Source organism: Podarcis vaucheri (genome assembly GCF_965113315.1).
Source record: "Podarcis vaucheri genome assembly, chromosome: 12".
Taxonomy (NCBI): Eukaryota; Metazoa; Chordata; class Lepidosauria; order Squamata; family Lacertidae; genus Podarcis; species Podarcis vaucheri.
This window is the reverse complement of record NC_138750.1, coordinates 29,715,209-29,735,294: the sequence shown is the minus strand read 5'-3', so window position 1 is coordinate 29,735,294 and position 20,086 is coordinate 29,715,209. Positions and strand designations below refer to the sequence as shown.

Here is a 20,086-nt window from a genome sequence, read left to right as displayed (position 1 = left end):
TATAATGATTTTTAACTGTCTGGAAATTTATTACACTACATGTTCCAACTCTTAAACCCTTGTTAGCCAATGTCACTTGTGATTTATGATGCTGGGGTGGTACAGTAAAATTACTGAAGATTTAAATAGACAATCATTCTATGTTTAGTAAATCCTCAGATTTCAAAGCTAGTTTGTAGAATGAGGTAGGTGCACTTTATTGTTTATGACTTACCAGCCAGTGACAATGAGGGAAAGAGAATGGATAAATCAAAATTCCCTCCTGCAAGTTAATGGGTTTGTTTGGTTCACTTCAGCTAGTGATTTAAGAAAGGAACTAATAGGTTCTGTAAAAGATACCAGATAGCAAGAATGTTTTATATTGAAATAATATAGAATTGTGGAGTGTAATAGCTGCTACTTTAAACAGCAAAAACTGTTGTAATCTCCTTTGCTGGGCATACTTTCTGCATATTGAAGTTCAGTTTAATAGCTGTGTTTTGAAATTTCAGCTTCATTCTCTGAGAGCCTGTGAATGTGTAGCTGCTTGTTTATTGATTATAGGATTTGTATCCTGTCCCTCATCACAAGTGGTGTCAGGGCAGATCACAAAAAGGGAATAATATAAAATTTTTAAACCATTATCACCACTCCATTTATTAAATGTTGCATTATGACCATGTTACCATGTGCCTGACATCTACATTGCAAGCACTCACACCACCAATTGAGAAGACCTGGTGGAAGAGGAGACCTTCAGTTGGTGCCACAAGATACACAAAGTAGGCACCAGCCGAAGGCCCTCTGCCAAATCACAGATCTTGTTATAACACTGGGGTTTCTTCCCAGCAAGAGGTTTGATGGGCACCTAAGTTTTGCCATGGGTACGGAATGATTAGACAGATCGCGTTTTTGTACGTATCTCTGCTTAATATATGCTAAACGCTGTTAATGGGTTGGCCAGCAATGATAGCCCCATATGGTCTGGCTTGGGACCTTGGACCTCACTGACAACCATGGGGCTGTCTCAGTATATCATTGATTCATCACATGTTGCTTGGCATACCCTTTTTCCTGGCCTTTACCATAGAGCATATTACTAATTGATTGGTGGACTGTTTATGTGTTTTGTCTCAAATGCACTCAACCTGCCTAAATCTACTGAATTGATCTTCACATTTTGGCAGAAACTCTAATCTGAGACAAAAAACAAACCACTTGTGTGATTTCCCCATGCTATTTTATAATTTTTTTTTTTATAGAATTTTTATTGGTTTTACAAAGTTTTTAAATAACAAACAAACACTTAAAAAGACAAACATACACGTATAGTTTCATACCATATTTTCATAAGCCTCTTTTCTTGGACTTCCCCTTCCCCCCCCTTTCTGCATCCCAATGTCCATAATTTTTAGCAACTCCCAATTGTTACTTCCAACCTCTGTCATCTTAGTCTTCTCTATATTCTGACCTTATATCACTGTATCCCTTTGTCTCTGAAAACCACAACACTTTAACATTCATTAAGTTTATAATAGTCCTTAAGGTAGCTTTTAAATTTTCTCCATTCTTCTTCCACCGTCTCCTTTCGTTGGTCACGGATTCTGCCTGTCATCTCAGCCAATGTCATATAGTCCATCACTTTCATCTGCCATTCTTCCAGAGTGGGTAGATCTTGTGTCTTCCAATACTTCGCGATGAGTATTCTTGCTGCTGTTGTAGCATACATAAAAAAAGTTCTATCCCCTTTTGACACCAATTGGCCGACAATGCTATTTTATAATTTTGTCTTTCAGTCTGAAAACGTTCGCTGGACCCAATCTATTAAAACATTTGAAGCGCAAGAAATAACAGTGTGTGGGGATGTTTTATTAACGGCAGCTTTTGTTTCTTACATTGGATCCTTCACCAAACCCTATCGCCAAGAGCTGATGGAACGCATGTGGCTTCCATTTCTGAAATCTCAAGAAGTGAGTGTTTGCAATGCAAAACTTGGTATGGAACTCTTGTGTCTCTGGATTCTGTTTCAGCATGGTGTTGTTGTTTTTACGAAAATGCAGTTCAGCTTTTCTCCAACTGAATGCAATTTATTTACCCAATGTGCCATTGCCAAATAGATTCTGTCTGCCCTTATTCACAATACCATCTTGTTGGCTCTTTTGCTAACTTTATTATAAAGTTATATTTCTCTTTGCTCCAAAGATTCGCATTCCAGTCAGTGAAGACTTAGACGTGATTGCCATGTTGACGGATGATGCAACAATTGCGGCATGGAATAATGAAGGTCTGCCCAGTGACAGAATGTCAACCGAAAACGCCTCTATTCTTACAAACTGCGAGCGCTGGCCACTTCTCATAGACCCTCAACTTCAAGGAATAAAATGGATAAAGAATAAATATGGAGCTGACCTTAAAATCATACATCTAGGACAGAAGGGGTATGTGTGCATTGAAAAGGTACTCCTATGCATAAATGACAACATGATACATTTCTTATGCATAAATGACAACATGATACATTTCTTTTCCAGCCAAGGTGGTTTTTAACCTATATAGTCTAAAGTTGGCATTGCTGCTTCAGAATAGATCTCCTCTCACTTCTGTTTAACTCTGTGCTTATCAAATCTGCCACTGCAGGGAGCCCTCCTAGTTCACTGAATGTATCTCAGGTGCTTCACTGCAATGTATCAAGCTGTTAAACTTGAACGCAGGCATTGGGTAATGCTCTCTGGTAGCTGGTTTCCAGTGCTACGGAACAGGAGGTCTATGATTTGGCCACTGGGATCCTCCCTCCAACAAGCATACAATTGTTCAAGCTTCCTCAGGTGTATCTAGGGCAAAACAAAAACAGGTAGCCTGGACACTTTCACTTTTGTATGAATCCAAAGATTGAGCAGGGAGTGAAAGCAAGGAGCCAGATCATCGCTAGCCTACTGTAAGGTTTTGTAGGATGGGAAGCTTTGGGGAAAGTTTGCTGACCTCTCTTGTGCTGTAGAGTAGAACACTATTATATTGTTGGGGGGGGTGTCTCTCAGTGCTTCCCCTCCCCTTGATCCATTCAAGATGCCTTCTAGGAAGGGGAATAGAGAGGTACCGTATTTTTCGCCCTATAGGACGCACCGGCCCATAGGACACACCTAGTTTTCCGCTACTCCAAGACCTTCTCCCTGCTTTTGCGGGAGGTGGCGGAATTCCCCCACCTCCCGCAAAAGCCCACAGGAGCCGCACGCGACTCCTGTGGGCTTTTCGACCAGGAGGGAGAAGGGACTGAAACGGCCAGTCAGTCCCTTCTCCCTCCTCGGGGAAAAGCCCCCAAGAGCGGCGCGCTCTTTAAAGGGTGTGCGGCTCCTGCGGGCTTTTCTACGAGGTGGGGGAATTCCCCCCCCTCGTAGAAAAGCCAGCAGAAGCCGCACAGCTCCTTCAAAGAGCGCACAGCTTCTGCGGGCTTCTGTGGGAGGTGGGGGAATTCCCCCATCTCCTGCAAAAGCCCACAAGAGGGAGAAGGGACGGACTTGGCCAGTCAGTCCCTTCTCCCTCCTTGGGGAAAAGCCCCCAAGAGCGGTGCACTCTTTAAAGGCTGCGTGGCTCCTACGGGCTTTTCTATGAGGTGGGGGAAGCGCTGCTTCCCCCCACCGCCAGCCTCAAAGAGCAGACTCTCCTGGCTTCAGCGGAAGCAACGCGAAGCCTCCGGAGCGCAGGCTTCGGAGGCTTCGCGTTGCTATCGCTGAAGCCAAGGAGCCTGCATTCGCCCCATAGGACGCACACACATTTCCCCTTCATTTTTGGAGGGGGGAAAGTGCATCTTATAGGGCGAAAAATACGGTATGTGCCACCACTGACAACTAACAGTCCCATACAGAGAGAGAAATTCAGAAAGCAGTAGTGTCATATAATCCAGATTTACTTACATGGGTATTTCTGCTGCACTACAATTCCCCCTGCTTTACCCCGTCAGATTACTTCAGTTCCCAGCTTCCCAAATTTCTTCATTTTCTATAGATGTTAGTAATCCACCCATAGTATCGTCTTCTAATCCTATTTTGTGTTGTTACATAAAGGTTCCTGAAAACTATTGAAAGAGCTTTGGCTTGTGGGGATGTTGTCTTGATTGAAAATTTGGATGAAGCAGTAGACCCTGTCCTTGATCCCCTGCTTGGAAGGAACACGGTTAAAAAGGGGAAGTAAGTACCTTCTGGAAGAGGTAGATGATGCTCCTGTGCCTTTTGATGTATTGTTCCTTTAGGCAGTGCATTGTGAAACAGGTGTATTGATACTGGAAATTTGGACGTGTCTCTTGTAGAATCTAAATCTTTATGCAAACATCAGAACCCTAATAGAAACAACACAATATATGGGTGCACATATTGTCCCTATTTAGGAACAACAGAGTTTGACCACTGGTCCACCTAACTTGATGTTATCTAACACTGTCTAGCAGTGTCTCGCCAGAGTTTTAGACATGGGTCATTCCTACCTGTATAGAGAAGTTTTAAACGTTTGTTGCTTCATTGTGTTTTTAGATTTTGTTGGAAGCTGTCCAGAGTGGCAGCCTCAGTCAGATGGGCGGGGTACAAATAATAAAGTTGTTGTTGCTGCTGCTGTTGTTGTTACCAGCTATACCTGGCATTGATTACTACCTGTACCTGGCATTGACTAGGAGAAACACCTGTCTGAAACCCTGGAGAGGTGCTGCCAGTCATTGTAGACAATATTGAACTTGGTGGACCAGTGGTCTGCCTCTGTCATTCCTAATTGTGCCCATTCAAATAGTCTTCCATTTAGTTGAGAAAAGTTGTCTTAAAGAAAGGGAAATGTGCCACCAGGAAATTAAAAGTTTTGGGTTCTCACAATATATTCTTGACAATAGGCCTACATATACAACATGTGTGGGTGTATATCTGGGGGGATGTGTCGCTGCTTGCCCAGCTTGCAACCTCCTCTCACTCTTTCCTCCACCTCCATCCTGTCTCCCTTTCACTCTGCCATGGCAACCCTTTAGACTTTCTTCTTTCCACTTCAGCAGTTGCTATGGATCCCAAGGCTCCTGCCTGAGGGAGGGAGTGATAAACCCTCCAAACCAGGTGCCACTTACCTGTGGGGAAAGACATTAAAGGTACTAAGGAGGGACAGCTGCATCTCTCCCCACACTTCTTAAACCTCACCAAGCGGCCTCCTCCCCTTAGACTTTCTCCTGTGAGGAAGAGGGAGGTGGCCCAGGTGAGCCATGAAGGAACACTCCGCTTTCTTTAGACCTTCTCCCACAAGGAGAGGAAGGAAGGTTCAGTGGCCCAGGCAAACCACAGACAAACAGACCACTCTCTTGTGTAAGAGCATCTTGTGTAAGAAGGCAAAAGGTTGTAGCAGCCGAGGGAAGCCATGAAGGAACCCCATGTTAGGATATAGTTCCATTCCACCTTTAGAACAGGCATGTGGAGTTATTGTATGTCACCTGTCTGTTTACTTCCAGCACAGTCTGCTGGGAATGTCTGTTGTATACAGCTATTGCTATACTGCTGTATTGCTTGGACACGAAGGGAAGCAGACATGATTTTCCTTTGTTCCTGATGCTGAATAAACGCCTGTAAATATGCTTACATATGCCTCTGTCTGCCACTTCCGTTGTGAAGATTTATTCACTCTGCTGATTAGAGCGTGCTCAGTCTCTGAAGACTTCTGAGGCTTGAGTTGCTGATAAATGCTGTTCCGAGAACCGGATTTTGCCCAGCTGCTGGCTGGTGGCTGTGGCCAGCTGGGGGCCTGCCAAATGCCCCCATCTCCCCGGACGCATCCCAACCCCCCCCAACCCCCTTTAGACCAGTGTTTCCCAAACTTGGATCTCCAGCTGCTTTTGGTCTACAATTCCCATCATCCCTGACCACTGGTCTTACTAGCTAGGGATGATGGGAGTTGTAGTCGAACAACAGTTGGAGAGCCAGGTTTGGGAAACACTGCTTTAGACCTTCTCTCGTGAGGAGGAGGAGGGAGGCGGTAGGCAGCAGAGGTAGAGTCACAACAACCTAGGACAGCTCTTCAGCAGCCATCCTGCTTGGAGGAGAAGGCTGAAATGGCATAATTTGTGCAGGGGCAGCAGAGCCCAGACCTGTTGTGACAGTTCCCTTGTACCTCGCCTGGACCATTTGTTGGGCCACCTGCTGCTGCTCCTCAATGGCCTGGCAGCTCTCAGAAGATGGTCATATTGCTGTAGTTCACAGAGCCACCTGTCTGTGACTTAAGGAAACTGCAACATGACAACACTTAAAATTGCATGTATGGATGGGAATGGGGACATTCTTTGAGTTTATGTGAACTACATTATTTGAACTTTTGTGAACTTAATTGTCACCAGACACTTAGGCGTGTTGTTAATTGTAAATGGTAAATTAATACAAGGGTATAGAGGATTATTTTTTTACATTTTGGTTTTTTTGTTGAAGGAGTTGGACAAACTTGCGCCCAATCACAGCTACAGTCAAATAATTTCCCCCCCATTTGATTACAAATACCATATTTTCCCATTTATAAGATGATATTTTTTCCTTAGAAATAATTGGCCAAAATTGTGGGTTGTCTTATACACAGATAGCAGAGGGTGGATGGGCGATTGGTGGCAGAAGCCAGCAGGAGATTGGCAGCAGTGATTGGGCATGTGATTGGTTGCTGTGGCAACTGGGCAGTCGATTTACGGCAGTTGGCAGCGAGTGTGCAGACGATTGTTGACTGTGGCAATGCATGCAATTTGCAGTGGTGGGCAGGCAGGCTGTGCCCCCCCCCAAAGAAGCTCAATGACTCTGGGCAATCTCCCCCCCCCAAAAAAAAGCTCAATAACTTTGGACAATTCACCCCCCTTTTTTGTTGTGGTCCCAAAAAATAGGGGTCGACTTATACATGGGGGCGCGTTATACACAAAAAAATACAGTACTTCTTTTACTTAGACAAATCTTGGGCTTACCCCCAGGTCTCCTGATGCCTCACTGTTGGTGGTTGGGTGAATTGTGGGGCTTTGGCTACATCTGTAGATGAATTAAATTGGGGTGTGTGTGTGTGTGTGTGTGTGTGTGTGTGTGAATGAGAGACGAGGGGATCTTCCAAATGAGGATACACTTCACTAACAAAAGTGAATGCTGCAATAAATATATTCATTTCTGGAGGTGCCACAATTCTCTCTGTTGGTGTAATGCATGTTCTCCCCATAGAATTGAATAAGCAGTGATTGATTTAATTGGTCTGTGCATACGACTGAGTCCTTCCTTTCATTTTAAAAACATAATCCATTAAATAGTTGATCACATGTTGTACAGGTCTCAAGCACCAGTTTTTGCAGCAAAGTTTAGCAAAGTTTTCAACATTTTATGCTTTCTTAATTTTAGGAATTGTGTCAGTGTTTGTCCCTCCCCCCCCCCCCTAATAAAGAAAGACTGGAAAGAGGCAGATGATAGATATGGTGCAGACCAACAGTTGAAGTTCATTAATAATTGGAATGTTGTAGAGTATGAAGTAATGAATACTAATTACTCCTTTCATGTCTGACAGCACCCTGTGGACCAATACATCAGCTCAGACTTTAATTTGGTTCTAGTAATGGTTTTATCAATAGTACATTAATTCTGTGTTTGAAAAGATATACAGTTGAACCTGACCCACACACTTGCTACTGCTGTCATAAAATGACCACATACTGACAACAACTGGGTAATTACAAATAATTAGATCCACTGAGCTTCAGACAATCCTAATTTTAAGTAAAATATATCTTACAATAGCAATCGACAGAAAGCATCGCTGGGAAGATTTATCAACTTGTGCTCCTTCCAAAGCAAATTTACTAGCTTTGCATATTAGCAACCCTTCTGCTCTATGAAGCCACTTCATAAAATTTTATCCTGGCTCCGTTTTATTGAGATTATTCTTGAGCTGAAAACTTGCTACATTAAAGAAGATGCAGCCCTGCAATGTGGTGTCTTAGAGATGGCACAGCTGTTGCTCTGTGTACTAGTCGTAGCTTTAAGCACTGATCTAGAGAGAGATATGCACATAAGATGTGGCTCACAAATATCAATACAGTTGTTATAATCCCTCCAGCGAAGCCCACCACTCACCTGAGCCAAAAATCCTTTTTTCACCACCACTAGGTAAGCTTACCAGGGCTAAGAAGAGGGCAATTAATATTTGTTGGATTCTATGTTTTGCTGTATATAGGTATCTCATATCTATCTATCTATCTATCTATCTATCTATCTATCTATCTATCTATCATCTATCTATCGTCTACTGCTAAGGGATTCTCCCATGAAGCAGACAGGTATTCCTACCTTTTAGGTGGGAAAATCCAGTTTATGGGCGGAGTGTAGTTGGTAAAGTATTTAGAGAAGATTATCTCTCTAAATTAGCCCCTTGAATAGAGCATCTACCTGTAAATGATTTTTTATTTTATTTTTTGCATCTTGTTCCCCAGATTGTTTAGGATACCTGAAAGGAGCTTCTACTGCTTTTCTCATATTTTTGATTGACAGCAAAGTTATATATATGTTTGTGTCCTAGTATCTGTAGATCAGAAAGGCAGTCTCTCTGCATTCAACGGTCTTTTAACAACCAAATAGTTTTATTATTACCATAATTATAATTGAGTTTTCACAGTGATTCCTGTCACCAGAGGTAATTCCCTCTAATGCAACTCTCTAGTTATGCCAACACAGTTATGAGCCAAAGAGAAGGCCTGAAAAACCGATCTGTGTTCTGTGCTAAATCAGGCCTTCTGAAACATCAACTACACTTCAAGACCTTACGCTACTGATAGCATCAATGACTTGGTTCAAACATAATGCTAAATCATTTTTTAAAAAATGAGCCTCAACTGCACAGGCCAAGGAAAAGGGGGGAGGCTATGAACCTCAGAGACACTGTAGCTCAACCTCATAGCATTATATACATCCCCTCATGGTATGCATTTGATAATATTTAACAGTTTCCTTCTATCTTAAATTAGACAGTTCTGTGTGTCTTCGTGCAGCAGCAAGATTATTAACTCACTTTTTGATACATAGGAAAGGCTCCTCTTTTTTGCCTCGAACTTCAGGCTAGCTGTGCAACTTTCAGAATTTTTTCTCTTCTCCAGTAGTTTGACCAACTTGAACAGTTGGCCTGCTGTGATTGCTAAGTAACAACTCTACACCTGATATGTTCAGATTCACTCTCTGCATTAGCTGCTAGAGTTCGCCAGTTGGATGTGGAAGCTTTTAACTTCAAACAGCAGGCTTTGAAGCAGGGCTTTTTAGATGTTTTTTGAAAAAACACTTTCCCCCCTTAAAGCATGAAGATACTGCTCACATTTTCTTTCTTTCCCAGGAATCTGCCTGCCACTTTTTTTCACCTTAAAGGTTCACCTAAGCTGTTCTCAAATGCAGTAGTTTGTTTGCTTGTGGGTTTTTGTTCTCCTTCCCCTCCCCATCAGTATTTTAGGCCCAGTAAGCATGTTCATTTGAGCTGTTTTTGTCATCCAAAGTCCTGGCCTAATTTCTCTCTAAAGTGTTTTGTACTACGGCTGATTTTGGGGTTCCCTTGAGGCTACTGATACCTCCACCTTTTGCAAAAATGGGGCCAGTTTGGCTATTTTAAAAAACCAGATTCATAGAACAAGTTTGCTATTGGTACATATGATTAGACATTATTATGTTTGCATATTGTTCTAAATGTTGTAGTAGTCAACCTGAAAGTGACCAATGTGTGGACTGGGGATTTAGTTGAGGGGACAAAGATGGAATTTCATAGCATGACATATGGAGAAGCTTTCATTGAAAATGTGATAGAAAAGTAAACAGCAAGGTTTGTACATTTATTTTAGTTTTGCATTTCCTTTGACCGTAGGAGAACATTTGTGTACATAAATGACTTGACCCAAGATCACAATATAAATCTGGGCCGATATCTCTCTGAGTAAGAGTGAACTCAGCTGCTTTTTCATTTTCCTCTAGAGGTCTCTACATAAACTTTAGATTCTCTTCTGCAACATGGAGGTGAAGTCCCACCATATTTGTCTAAGAATTTTACTCACATCACCTATTCAAGGTTCTAAAACCTGAGCCCATGCTTGCTACACCATCATCTACTATAACATGGGTGGGCAAACTAAGGCCCGGGGGCCGGATCCGGCCCAATCACCTTCTAAATCCGGCCCGCGGATGGTCCAGGAATCTGTGTTTTTACATGAGTAGAATATGTGCTTTTATTTAAAATGCATCTGAGGGTTATTTGTGGGGCATAGGAATTCGTTCATTTCCCCCCAAAAAATATAGTCAGCTCCCCCCCCCCCCAAGTTCTGAGGGACAGTGGACCGGCCCCCTGCTGAAAAAGTTTGCTGACCCCTGTCCTATACTATCCTAGACATACATGTCTTGCTGAATCTGACATACTGATTCTGTGGTCTCTTCTCCTACTTTTGGTTAATGTCGTAGCTGACCCATAAGAGCAATAGCACAAACATTTATTTCCCCCACACCTGCAATTAACAAAAAACCCAACGTAGCTGCAGTGATAAAACTCACTGAGTCATTGTGCAGTGCTTGCCTTTCATAGCTAATAACCACAGAAATTGGGGATGATTTATTACTTCTGTGCAATGAGCACCTATAAAGTAGAATCTCAGTGCAAGGCTCCAGAACTCATTTTACAACAAGCCATTTTAGCGTTGCGGTAGGAAAGTATTGTTCCCCAGGTAAGATTCTTGATAAACAAACAAGAACAGTGAGTTACAAAATTGCCCTTTTGGTTCTGTTGCTAATTTCTGAGCTCAGTCTTCCATTGTCCCCCTGCATTATGGACCTGCAGTCAGCTTAGTCAAATATTCAGCATATACGGTGCACCCAACCTTTTCCTACACATTGAAATGGCAGTGGAAACTTGTTCTTTTATTTAGCTTTGATAAAATTGTACCATACCAAAAAGAGATCTGTCCGTGCATGTGGATAGTTGTCTTGGGCTGTCTATAATTGGGGCATACATCCTTCAGAATGGAAGTTGGCACGATTTTTTTCTCCTAGGGGCAGTAGCAATCAACAGGGTGCCGCAGGTAGAGCAGCGTTGCTCACCAGGCATCCCAAAGGTGAGTGTCAGTGCCAGTTACGAAGAGGCAAGGCTGTCGTTCCCTCTGCTGCCTGCATTTCTTACTTCCTCTTGATCGAGGGTATGGGGGTGGCATCTCAGAATTGCCCTACCTTCTGCCTGGTGCTCTACGCCTCTCCCCTTCCCTGCAGAGATTCTCTCACTCTCATGCACCGCTTCCTCCTCGGAAGGAGCTGGAAAGATGAGGTGAAGGAATTGGTGAGAATCAATGGATACTTGCCTCTCCCCCTCCCTGTCACTAGTCTCTGATGCTCTGCCCCTTAGCAGTGGACCCCATAGCCCACTGGGCCCCTTCTCAGGTTCATCCTCTCCCCATTCTTTGCTACCCCTGGGCTCAACCTCCTCCTGGCTCTGTCAGCCCTTGACAATGTTGTCAGTGTCCCCAATGGCCATACTCCTGTTTTTAGCTCATTTGACATTTTTAGTTCATTGGTATTTTTAGTTCTCTTACTCCCCGTGTAGGTTATAGAACAGGACATGATCCATCAGGGAAAGGGGGACAATAAAGGGGGATAAAAAGAGAAGTGAAATTATTCACATGTGTTAGAAAACTGAACTAGCTTCACTTTAAGGGGTCAAGTTTGAAATAGGGAAAGATATACGGTATATGGGGAATCAGTAAGAAGTACTGTACATTACTGGCAAACATGGATGTCAGCACATTCCTCGCTACAAGCATGTTCCTCAGGAGGGGAAGAACACACAGAATACATCCTGCATTTCATATAATTAGTTTTGAAATACAGATGTCCAAAACTGTTCATAAGTATCCCTCTTGCTGAATTGCTCAGTCTATATTTATTGCATCCTTACAAATCGTTTGTAACCCAAACAAAAAATTAGACAGATGTTTATTACAACTTAGAAAATTGTAAAGATGAATGGAAAAACTGGAAGCAACTGCTTCATAATTTCTGTGTTCATATAAATAAGCAAATATAATACTTTTCAGCCTTTCTCAGACTAATTCAGAAAACAGAGAAGTGGGACATGAGCAAGTGAAACCATTGATACCAGTAGGAGTAACTGATGGACCTGGCCTTCATTCTATAAATTTTGGGTTAATCTGGCATCCTTATTTAATATCCTCAACAGGCTGCTCATGTCAGGTGCATTCTTACTAACATCAGAAGTGAAAAGTATTAGTGTTGGTGTCAATAATGGGAAATGGATAATCCCTTTCTCAAGTAGGTGTAGTAGTCAGAGGCATATAAGTGGAATGCACCGTCACACAACTCTGTCCCATGTGAAATAGTTTCTGTGTTCATCGTAAGATGCTGATAAGCTGCATTAATCAATGCTGTGCTTTGTAACAGTTTTCATTTTAACTGATATCAGGTATATTAAGATTGAAGATCGAGAATGTGAATTCAACAAGGATTTCCGTCTCATCCTTCATACTAAGCTGGCTAATCCTCACTACAAGCCAGAGCTGCAGGCTCAGACCACTCTAATTAATTTCACAGTTACAAAGGATGGTTTGGAGGACCAGCTGTTGGCTGAGGCTGTTAGTATTGAAAGACCTGATTTGGAGACTGTGAAGGTAAACCCACGTGTGAATTAGTCAGTTCCCTAGCACTTTCAGTGCCCTCTACAAAATCTGTGTATCTCTTGTCATTTGTACTGCTTACTAGTGAATATGATGGTATTATGGCATCACACAGTAAATCAGAGTTAGCTTTGTGACGGCATCACTAAGTGGAAAATAACGCTTTCCAGTTGTCTTTAGATTAGACTAAATGTGTATGTTCAGGGCAGAGAATGCATTTCCATCACCTGGCCAACTAATCTTATACCTTGTTTGTAGGGATTTGGTAGAAATTCAGTTCATTTCTCATTTAAAGTTAAGCCTGTCTAATTCACACTTCTTGAAACAATGTGTGATCCAAAACAGAGCCATCCTGCCAGATTCACACTTTTCCGAATTTTGCAATGCTATTCTCAAGCCACGTAATGTGTACAAAAATGCCTGTACTGGGGTAAACTTTGCATAGAATGCATATTTTAGTGAAAAATCACATACAGGAATTCATTATATTAAGGAAGATTGCATTGCAAAAATTGGTGCATTGGAAGAAATTTCATTCAAAACGGTACAGTGGTACCTTGGAAGTCGAACAGAATCTGTTCCGGAAGTCTGTTCAACTTCCAAAATGTTCAGAAACCAAGGCATGACTTCCGATTGGCTGCATGAAGCTCCTGCAGACAATCAGAAGCTGCAAAAATCACGTCAGACATTCAGGTTCCAAAGAACGTTTGAAAACCTGAACAATCACCTCAGGTTTTCAATCATTCGGAAGCCAAAACGTTCTGACTCCTAAGGCATTTGAAAACCAAGGTACGACTGTATATTGATTCATCTTCATGAGGACTTTTTAAAAAAATCATAAACTGATGCTGCCACATGCCGTTAGGAGTGTAGGTCAGTGCTATTGATGAATGTTAGCAGGATAAGCCATCATACCAAAATTTTAAGTGGAACTTGCATGCAAAAAATAATATGTCGACCATGCTTAAATTCCATTAAACTTTAATAAGCAGGGGATAACAAGATACCTTGCCTGTTCCACACAAGTCTGCCTCGGTATGCATTCAGGTGAACAAATATATAAAATAGGTATTACACTTACACTGTGATAGTCTGTTTCACACCCAAAGATGGCGGGAAGCACTCACAGGCACATACAATGCACTGTAAGAATAGGTTCTTAAAAGTTCTTCTTGCTATCAGTTATCCACATTTACAACTAAAACTTTTTCCATTGTGTTTGCCAGTCTCTTTTGACAAAACAACAGAATGATTTCAAGATTCAGCTGAAGCGATTGGAGGACGATCTGCTGTTTCGCCTTTCCGCTGCTGAGGGCAGTTTCTTGGGAGACACTGAACTCGTGGAGAAACTTGAGACCACAAAGTCGACTGCTGCAGAGATAGAGATTAAGGCACTTGCAGTTTTACTGTTTGATACTTGTCTATTTCAAAGCATCATGTTATGTCCATACAACGCCTCATGGAGAGAGCATTGTAAAATCACAAGTGAAGACAGAAGCGGCGAAGCTTACTCCTTTCCAGTCATTTTGGCTCAGAATAGTTTGGAGTTGGTGGGGTGGGGATAGATAGATAGATAGATAGATGATAGATAGATAGATAGATAGATAGATAGATAGATAGATAGATAGATGATAGATAGATAGATGATAGATAGATAGATGATAGATAGATAGATAGATAGATAGATAGATAGATAGATAGATAGATAGATGATAGATAGATGATAGATAGATAGATAGATAGATAGATAGATAGATAGATAGATGATAGATAGATAGATAGATAGATGATAGATAGATAGATAGATGATAGAACTCCTTTCTCCATGTTTCAAGGTTCACTCATTTTGATGATGGAGCATTGAGTAAATGCAAAATAATGGAAGGCAATTTGTCCCACTTGGAATGGAGAGGGGCTTACTGTGGTGCTTGGATGAGAGTTGCTTACCTTTTCCCACTTTCCTTTCCTTTTAAAAAATGGGTGGCTAAACTCTAGCCCTTCCCTTGTTATTGGGCTACAACTCGCGTCATTCCTAACCATTGACCATGCTGTCTGGGGGTGATGGGAATAGCCACTGATAGGGCCTACAGCATATGAACACTAATGAAAGGATAAAAACGTAAGAAGACTACCTTCTGCCACCATGGAAACCATTTCAGGGATTGAGTTACAACTCGTGAAGCTCCAATTCACCATAAGTGGCTCACCACACGTGTTCATTATTTTGGATATGATTTCTTCAGATGTTTGAAGATTCTTCTAGGATGGAGGCCCGTGTCTTTCCATCTTATATTTGGTGTAGCTAATCCCTCCTCTGTCCTCAGTTTCAAGATAGATTAAAATCTGTTGAAGTAGATGCTAGATTAACAGCACAGCCCTATTCATATAACAATGGTGGTTTTCTTGATTTACTTTCAAACATGTTCTACAGGTAGCAGAAGCCAAAGAAAATGAAGTTAACATTAACGAAGCCAGAGAACATTACAGGCCAGCAGCTGCAAGAGCATCCCTTCTTTATTTCGCCATTCATGATCTGAGCAAAATCAATCCCATCTATCAGTTTTCATTGAAGGTTCGTTCTCACCCTTATTCTGATACTAAAAAATAAACATAGTGTAGTAAACCTCATGAGATTTGCACTATTTTTCAGAAATGTGGAAGTGGAGCCACTAATACTCATGTTTAGGTACATTCATTTATATTTGTACCCCAATTTATGTGACCAAGCACACTTTCTGAGTTTTTGCAGTACATTAAAAGCTTGCAGTAACTGTTTGATCATAAGAGTTATGGGAAGGAAAAAAGAAAGAGGCATATACACTGTGCAAAAATGGCTCTGCCATACCACCTTCTTAAAAACTTGTTGATCTCCAGCTTCAAAGGGAGATATATCAGCATGATGCAGTTTAGAAGAGGTTATCACAATGTCGATCAGCCCGTGTGTGTGTGTGTGTGTGTGTGTGTGTGTGTGTAGGTCTCCTGAGGCTTCCTGAGGGCATTTTACATGACAGATAGACATGACAGATCTGGATCAGATAGGCAGGGCCCAAGTTTCTTGATTAAACTGATCAACAGTGGCTGCAAATCCCCACTTGGGCAAGGAGGAAAGGAAAGAACGTTGAAGTGGGCCAGATCCTATTCCTCATCCCGGTCTACAGCAACAGGAAATGTAATGAATAATCTCTGTAGACCTGAGGTTTACATTCTTATGGTGGCATCCAATGGCACCTTCTGTCTTGCACAGTGTAAATCTGCTTGTAGAATGTGGCCCCTGGTTTCTCTGCCCCCAAAACTCGTGTGTCCCAAAAATTTGCTCCAGAGGGTCCTCCACTCCTCCAGAGCAGATCTGAGGTATTCAAGGTGATATGGAAGGAAGGTGAAGCCCTCTTGCACAAGCAGATGTAGACTTGTGCTACAGTGGATCCACCCTTACTAGTTTTAAGAGTAAATACCACTTCATTTCAACAACAGCAGACCAATCCAGAGATTACATCAGCTAGTTTGAAGCGATTAGCATCTTCTTTCTTTAAGAGATGATATTACGTTGTTGACCTTGTTTTTAAAGCATTCTGAATTACTGTGCTTTTGAATTATAGAAGCCAAACCCAGGTTTCAAAAATGTTCCTCAAGAAAAGGAAATTCTGATGTGAGAAATTAATTCTGCGTTCCTTTAGGCTTTCAACACTGTCTTTTGTAAAGCAATTGAGCGAGCAGAAGCTTCGGATGATATCCAAGGACGCATCTCCAACCTAACAGAAGCTATTACGTATTTCACCTTCCTTTACGTAGGCCAGGGACTTTTTGAAAGGGACAAGCTAATTTTTCTGGGCCAGACAACATTTCAGGTGAGAAAAAGCCAACCTTAATTGCTTGCATCAATTCAGACTAGAGATACACATGTTGGTACGACATAAGAACAGAGGAGAATTAGCATGAAAGACTCAGGGGATATGACACAATCGGGCATGCTCAGTTGTGTAGAGACTTAACTTCCAATCCCTCAAAGTTCCAATCCCTCAAAGTCCCTGCTTTAAATGTAGTTGAAAAGAATTTTGTTACTTCATTCAGTTTAATTATAAGTCAAAGCTAGACGAGGCAAATATTTAAGGCTTAGAAATTATTTGTATGGGAGAGAATGTCTACCAGGAATTTCTCCTTTGGGAAGAGAATTTTTGTTCAGCAACAGATATTTAGGGTCATTATTTGTTACACCAACATCATGCCCCTGCGGGGGGGATAGCAAACCTTTTCAGCATTTAAAGGAACAAATAATTTGATGGCGATTTACCAAATAAAGTATTGAGCATGTCTGAGTGTTTCCATAGTTTCCTATATTCTGCTCTGCCAAAGGATTTTCAAAATATTAAAAACCTACATTTTGTTTTCTTCTGAAAGTAGGTTGTCTTATTCAGGTGTGCACATTTTTTTGTATACTATTCCAAAGCAGATTGCATACTTTCACTTTCCAAGCTGTAAAATGATTAGCTGCTATGATTGAGAGGGGATGAGGAACACCAGCAGATCTCTGCGATGGCCATGTTAGGCCCCATCTATACTCCTTGGCAGGAGTGCCAACTTGGCCCTGCGACCATGGGTGCCCGGGGCTGTGGGTGCTATACAGCGGTCATGGCCCTGGCACTGAAATGTGTGGGTGCCTGGCCCCTTCATGGAATTTTTTAGGTGCTTAGGCACCAAGGACCCCAGAGAATTGGCACCTATGACTCCTGGCATTAAAAGCAGCAAGCTGACCAGTGAATGGATGCCTGTCTAGATTCCGTAGTGTGCCCTTCCCAGCCACCTCACTAGACTCTTCCCCAGGCTACTCTCACACAAACCCTGCTCTGCACTTGCCTGAAGCGCATTTGCCTCACTGAAATGTGCCGTTGTTGTTGTTGTTGTTGTTGTTGTTGTTGTTGTTGTTGTTGTTAATATCCTGCCCATCTGGCTGGGTTTCCCCAACCACTCTGGGCGGCTTCCAATAGAACACTAAAATACAATAACCTATTAAACATTAAAAGCTTCCCTAAACAGGGCTGCCTTCAGATGTCTTCTAAAAGTTTGGTAGTTATTTTCGTCTTTGACATCTGGTGGGAGGGTGTTCCACAGGGCGGGTGCCACTACGAAGAAGGCCCTCTGCCTGGTTCCCTGTATCTTGGCTTCTCGCAGTGAGGGAACCGCCAGAAGGCCCTCAGCGCTGGACCTCAGTGTCTGGGCAGAACGATGGAGGTGGAGACGCTCCTTCAGGTATAATGGACCAAGGCCGTTTAGGGCTTTAAAGGTCAGACCAACACTTTGAATTGTGCTTGGAAACGTACTGGGAGCCAGTGTAGGACTTTCAAGACCAGTGTTATATGGTCTCGGCGGCCGCTCCCAGTCACCAGTCTAGCTGCCGGATTCTGGATTAGTTGACAATATCTCTTTCCTTCCTGAATTGCGTATTGAGAGATGTAACTGGTTGTGTGTGTCAAAACTTCATATTGCGTGTGTGGTAGAAGGTAGCTTGAAGTCATGTCTATAGCCCTGCCCACTTTGGACTGTGGCCCCCACTCGGCCTCTGGCATGCAGCCCCAAGAAGGATGCCCATAATGTAACGCAGCTTTTGGGCAGGGGAAAAAATATATATTCGCTGCTGCTCTAGAAGCAGGGAGACCATTTTTGAGCTCAAAGGCTTTGTTCAATCCCAGGGACCACATCCACTCCAGTGGTTGGCAGGGCCCATGTTCAAGGACACATTCCAGCCAGGCCAACATGCTCAAGGAAGGTGTGAACCAGGGCCAGTCAGGAGTGTGGCCTAAGGAGGTGGGGACCTGGGTAAGAAGAACCATGAGGGCCAGATAAGGAGCCCTGAGAGGCTGCATTTTTGCCCCCAGGCCTAAAGTTCCACACATCCATATTGGAAAGGATGATTGCCTAAGAACTGTTCATTTGAGAAATGTGTATGTGTCCAATTTCTTCTTCTTTTTTAGTAGTGCTGATTTCACATTTTGGAGCGTCGTGAAGGGAATATATGGGCCTGACACTCCCTTCTTCTTTTCCTGTAATTTTGTTGGGAGCAGCCCAGAGTAGCTGAGTACAGATGGGTGGACTGGAAAATTACTATTATTATCATTATCATTATCAACATCATAATCATCATCAGACCAAGTGCAAAAAATATGTCTAACCAGAGCGGTTATGAAGGCAGAAATACTCAATACTTTGTGCTACCTCAGTATAAAATAGAATTATGGCAGTGCAGAGCATTGGCAGGGGGTTGGACTCGATGGCCCTTGTGGTCTCTTCCAACTCTATGATTCTATGATTCTATAGAGTAACACCTTTCTTTGTAATGACTCTCACGGTATTTCCCAATTTTGTTCACTTCCTAGATTTTGTTGAGAAGTAAAGAAATAGAACTCACCGAACTGAATTTCCTGCTACGATTTACAATTGAACACACCTACAAAAGTCCTGTGGACTTTTTAACTACTCAGTCATGGAGTGCCATTAGGGTAAGTTTCACGACCAACCAGCTGCCTATAAGGAACCAAGCAGATGCCTGCATATACCCAGACAGCTTTATGCTTAGTTGTGAGCACCTTTTACACTTTTTAATGTGCTTCTCTACATTGCACAAAATATTCTGTTTTATATAGGAATGGCTTCTGTTTCTCTCCTGCTCCCACATAAAGAAGCAGGCTTGAGGGCCTTGCCATCTGCAACCCACTCCAGCATGCAGGATGTGAGCAAGGAATTACACTCTCCCCTCTACACACACACACACACACACACACACACACACCCCACACACTTTTCTGCTTCCATCTCAGTACCGAGAAAGACCTGGAAGCAGAGGACTGCATGGCTACCTACCTGTCTGCATTGCCACTTTTCTTTAGGGGCTTCTCTACCTTTCTCAGTGTAATTAATTAATTGATTGATTGATATTCGTATGCCACCCTTCCTCAGTAGATCTCAGGGTTATTCATAATATGAAGCACCCCCACATGCTTACTCACTCCCAGATCTCTTCTTCAGAGGCTGTCATGTGTAAGAGCATGAGAACAGCCTGTTGGATCAAGCCAGTGGCCAATCAGATGCTTGAGAGAAGCCTGCAAGCAGGACATGAGCACAACAACAGTCTGCCCATCTGCGACTGGTATGCAGAGACAGATGTCTCTGGCCGTGGATGTAGAACATGCCCCTCATGGCTAGAAGCCATTGATAGTTTTGTCCTCCATGAATTTTCAGAAGTGAAGTAAGGGTGTCTACTCAGATGGGAAGGGAGGGCATGTTCAAACAAGGGAGACCATATATGAGAGAGGAGGAGCTGCTCTGAGTGGGGAAGGAAAAAACCTTTATGGGGCAGGTTTTGGAGTAAAGTAGCTTGGGACTGCTTGTGGCCACCAAAGAAAACTTTGCTGGCTGTTTGTGTGCCCGTAGATGTGCCACACTGGCAGTGCC

At 42.6% G+C, this 20,086-nt stretch overlaps 1 protein-coding gene across 4 annotated transcripts in view; it reads left to right on the top strand.

Moving 5' to 3' along the window:
• The window catches only part of DNAH11 (dynein axonemal heavy chain 11), a 147,605-nt gene that overhangs the window by 109,270 nt on the left and 18,249 nt on the right, over positions 1–20,086 (top strand). For all 4 annotated transcript variants that reach the window (XM_082193867.1, XM_082193866.1, XM_082193868.1 and 1 more), the window contains 8 exons: positions 1,776–1,949; positions 2,182–2,417; positions 4,038–4,160; positions 12,433–12,637; positions 13,870–14,034; positions 15,075–15,215; positions 16,318–16,488; positions 19,012–19,134. In XM_082193867.1, the coding sequence (XP_082049993.1) occupies positions 1,776–1,949; positions 2,182–2,417; positions 4,038–4,160; positions 12,433–12,637; positions 13,870–14,034; positions 15,075–15,215; positions 16,318–16,488; positions 19,012–19,134 (1,338 nt within the window). The remainder of the gene's footprint in view (positions 1–1,775; positions 1,950–2,181; positions 2,418–4,037; positions 4,161–12,432; positions 12,638–13,869; positions 14,035–15,074; positions 15,216–16,317; positions 16,489–19,011; positions 19,135–20,086) is intronic.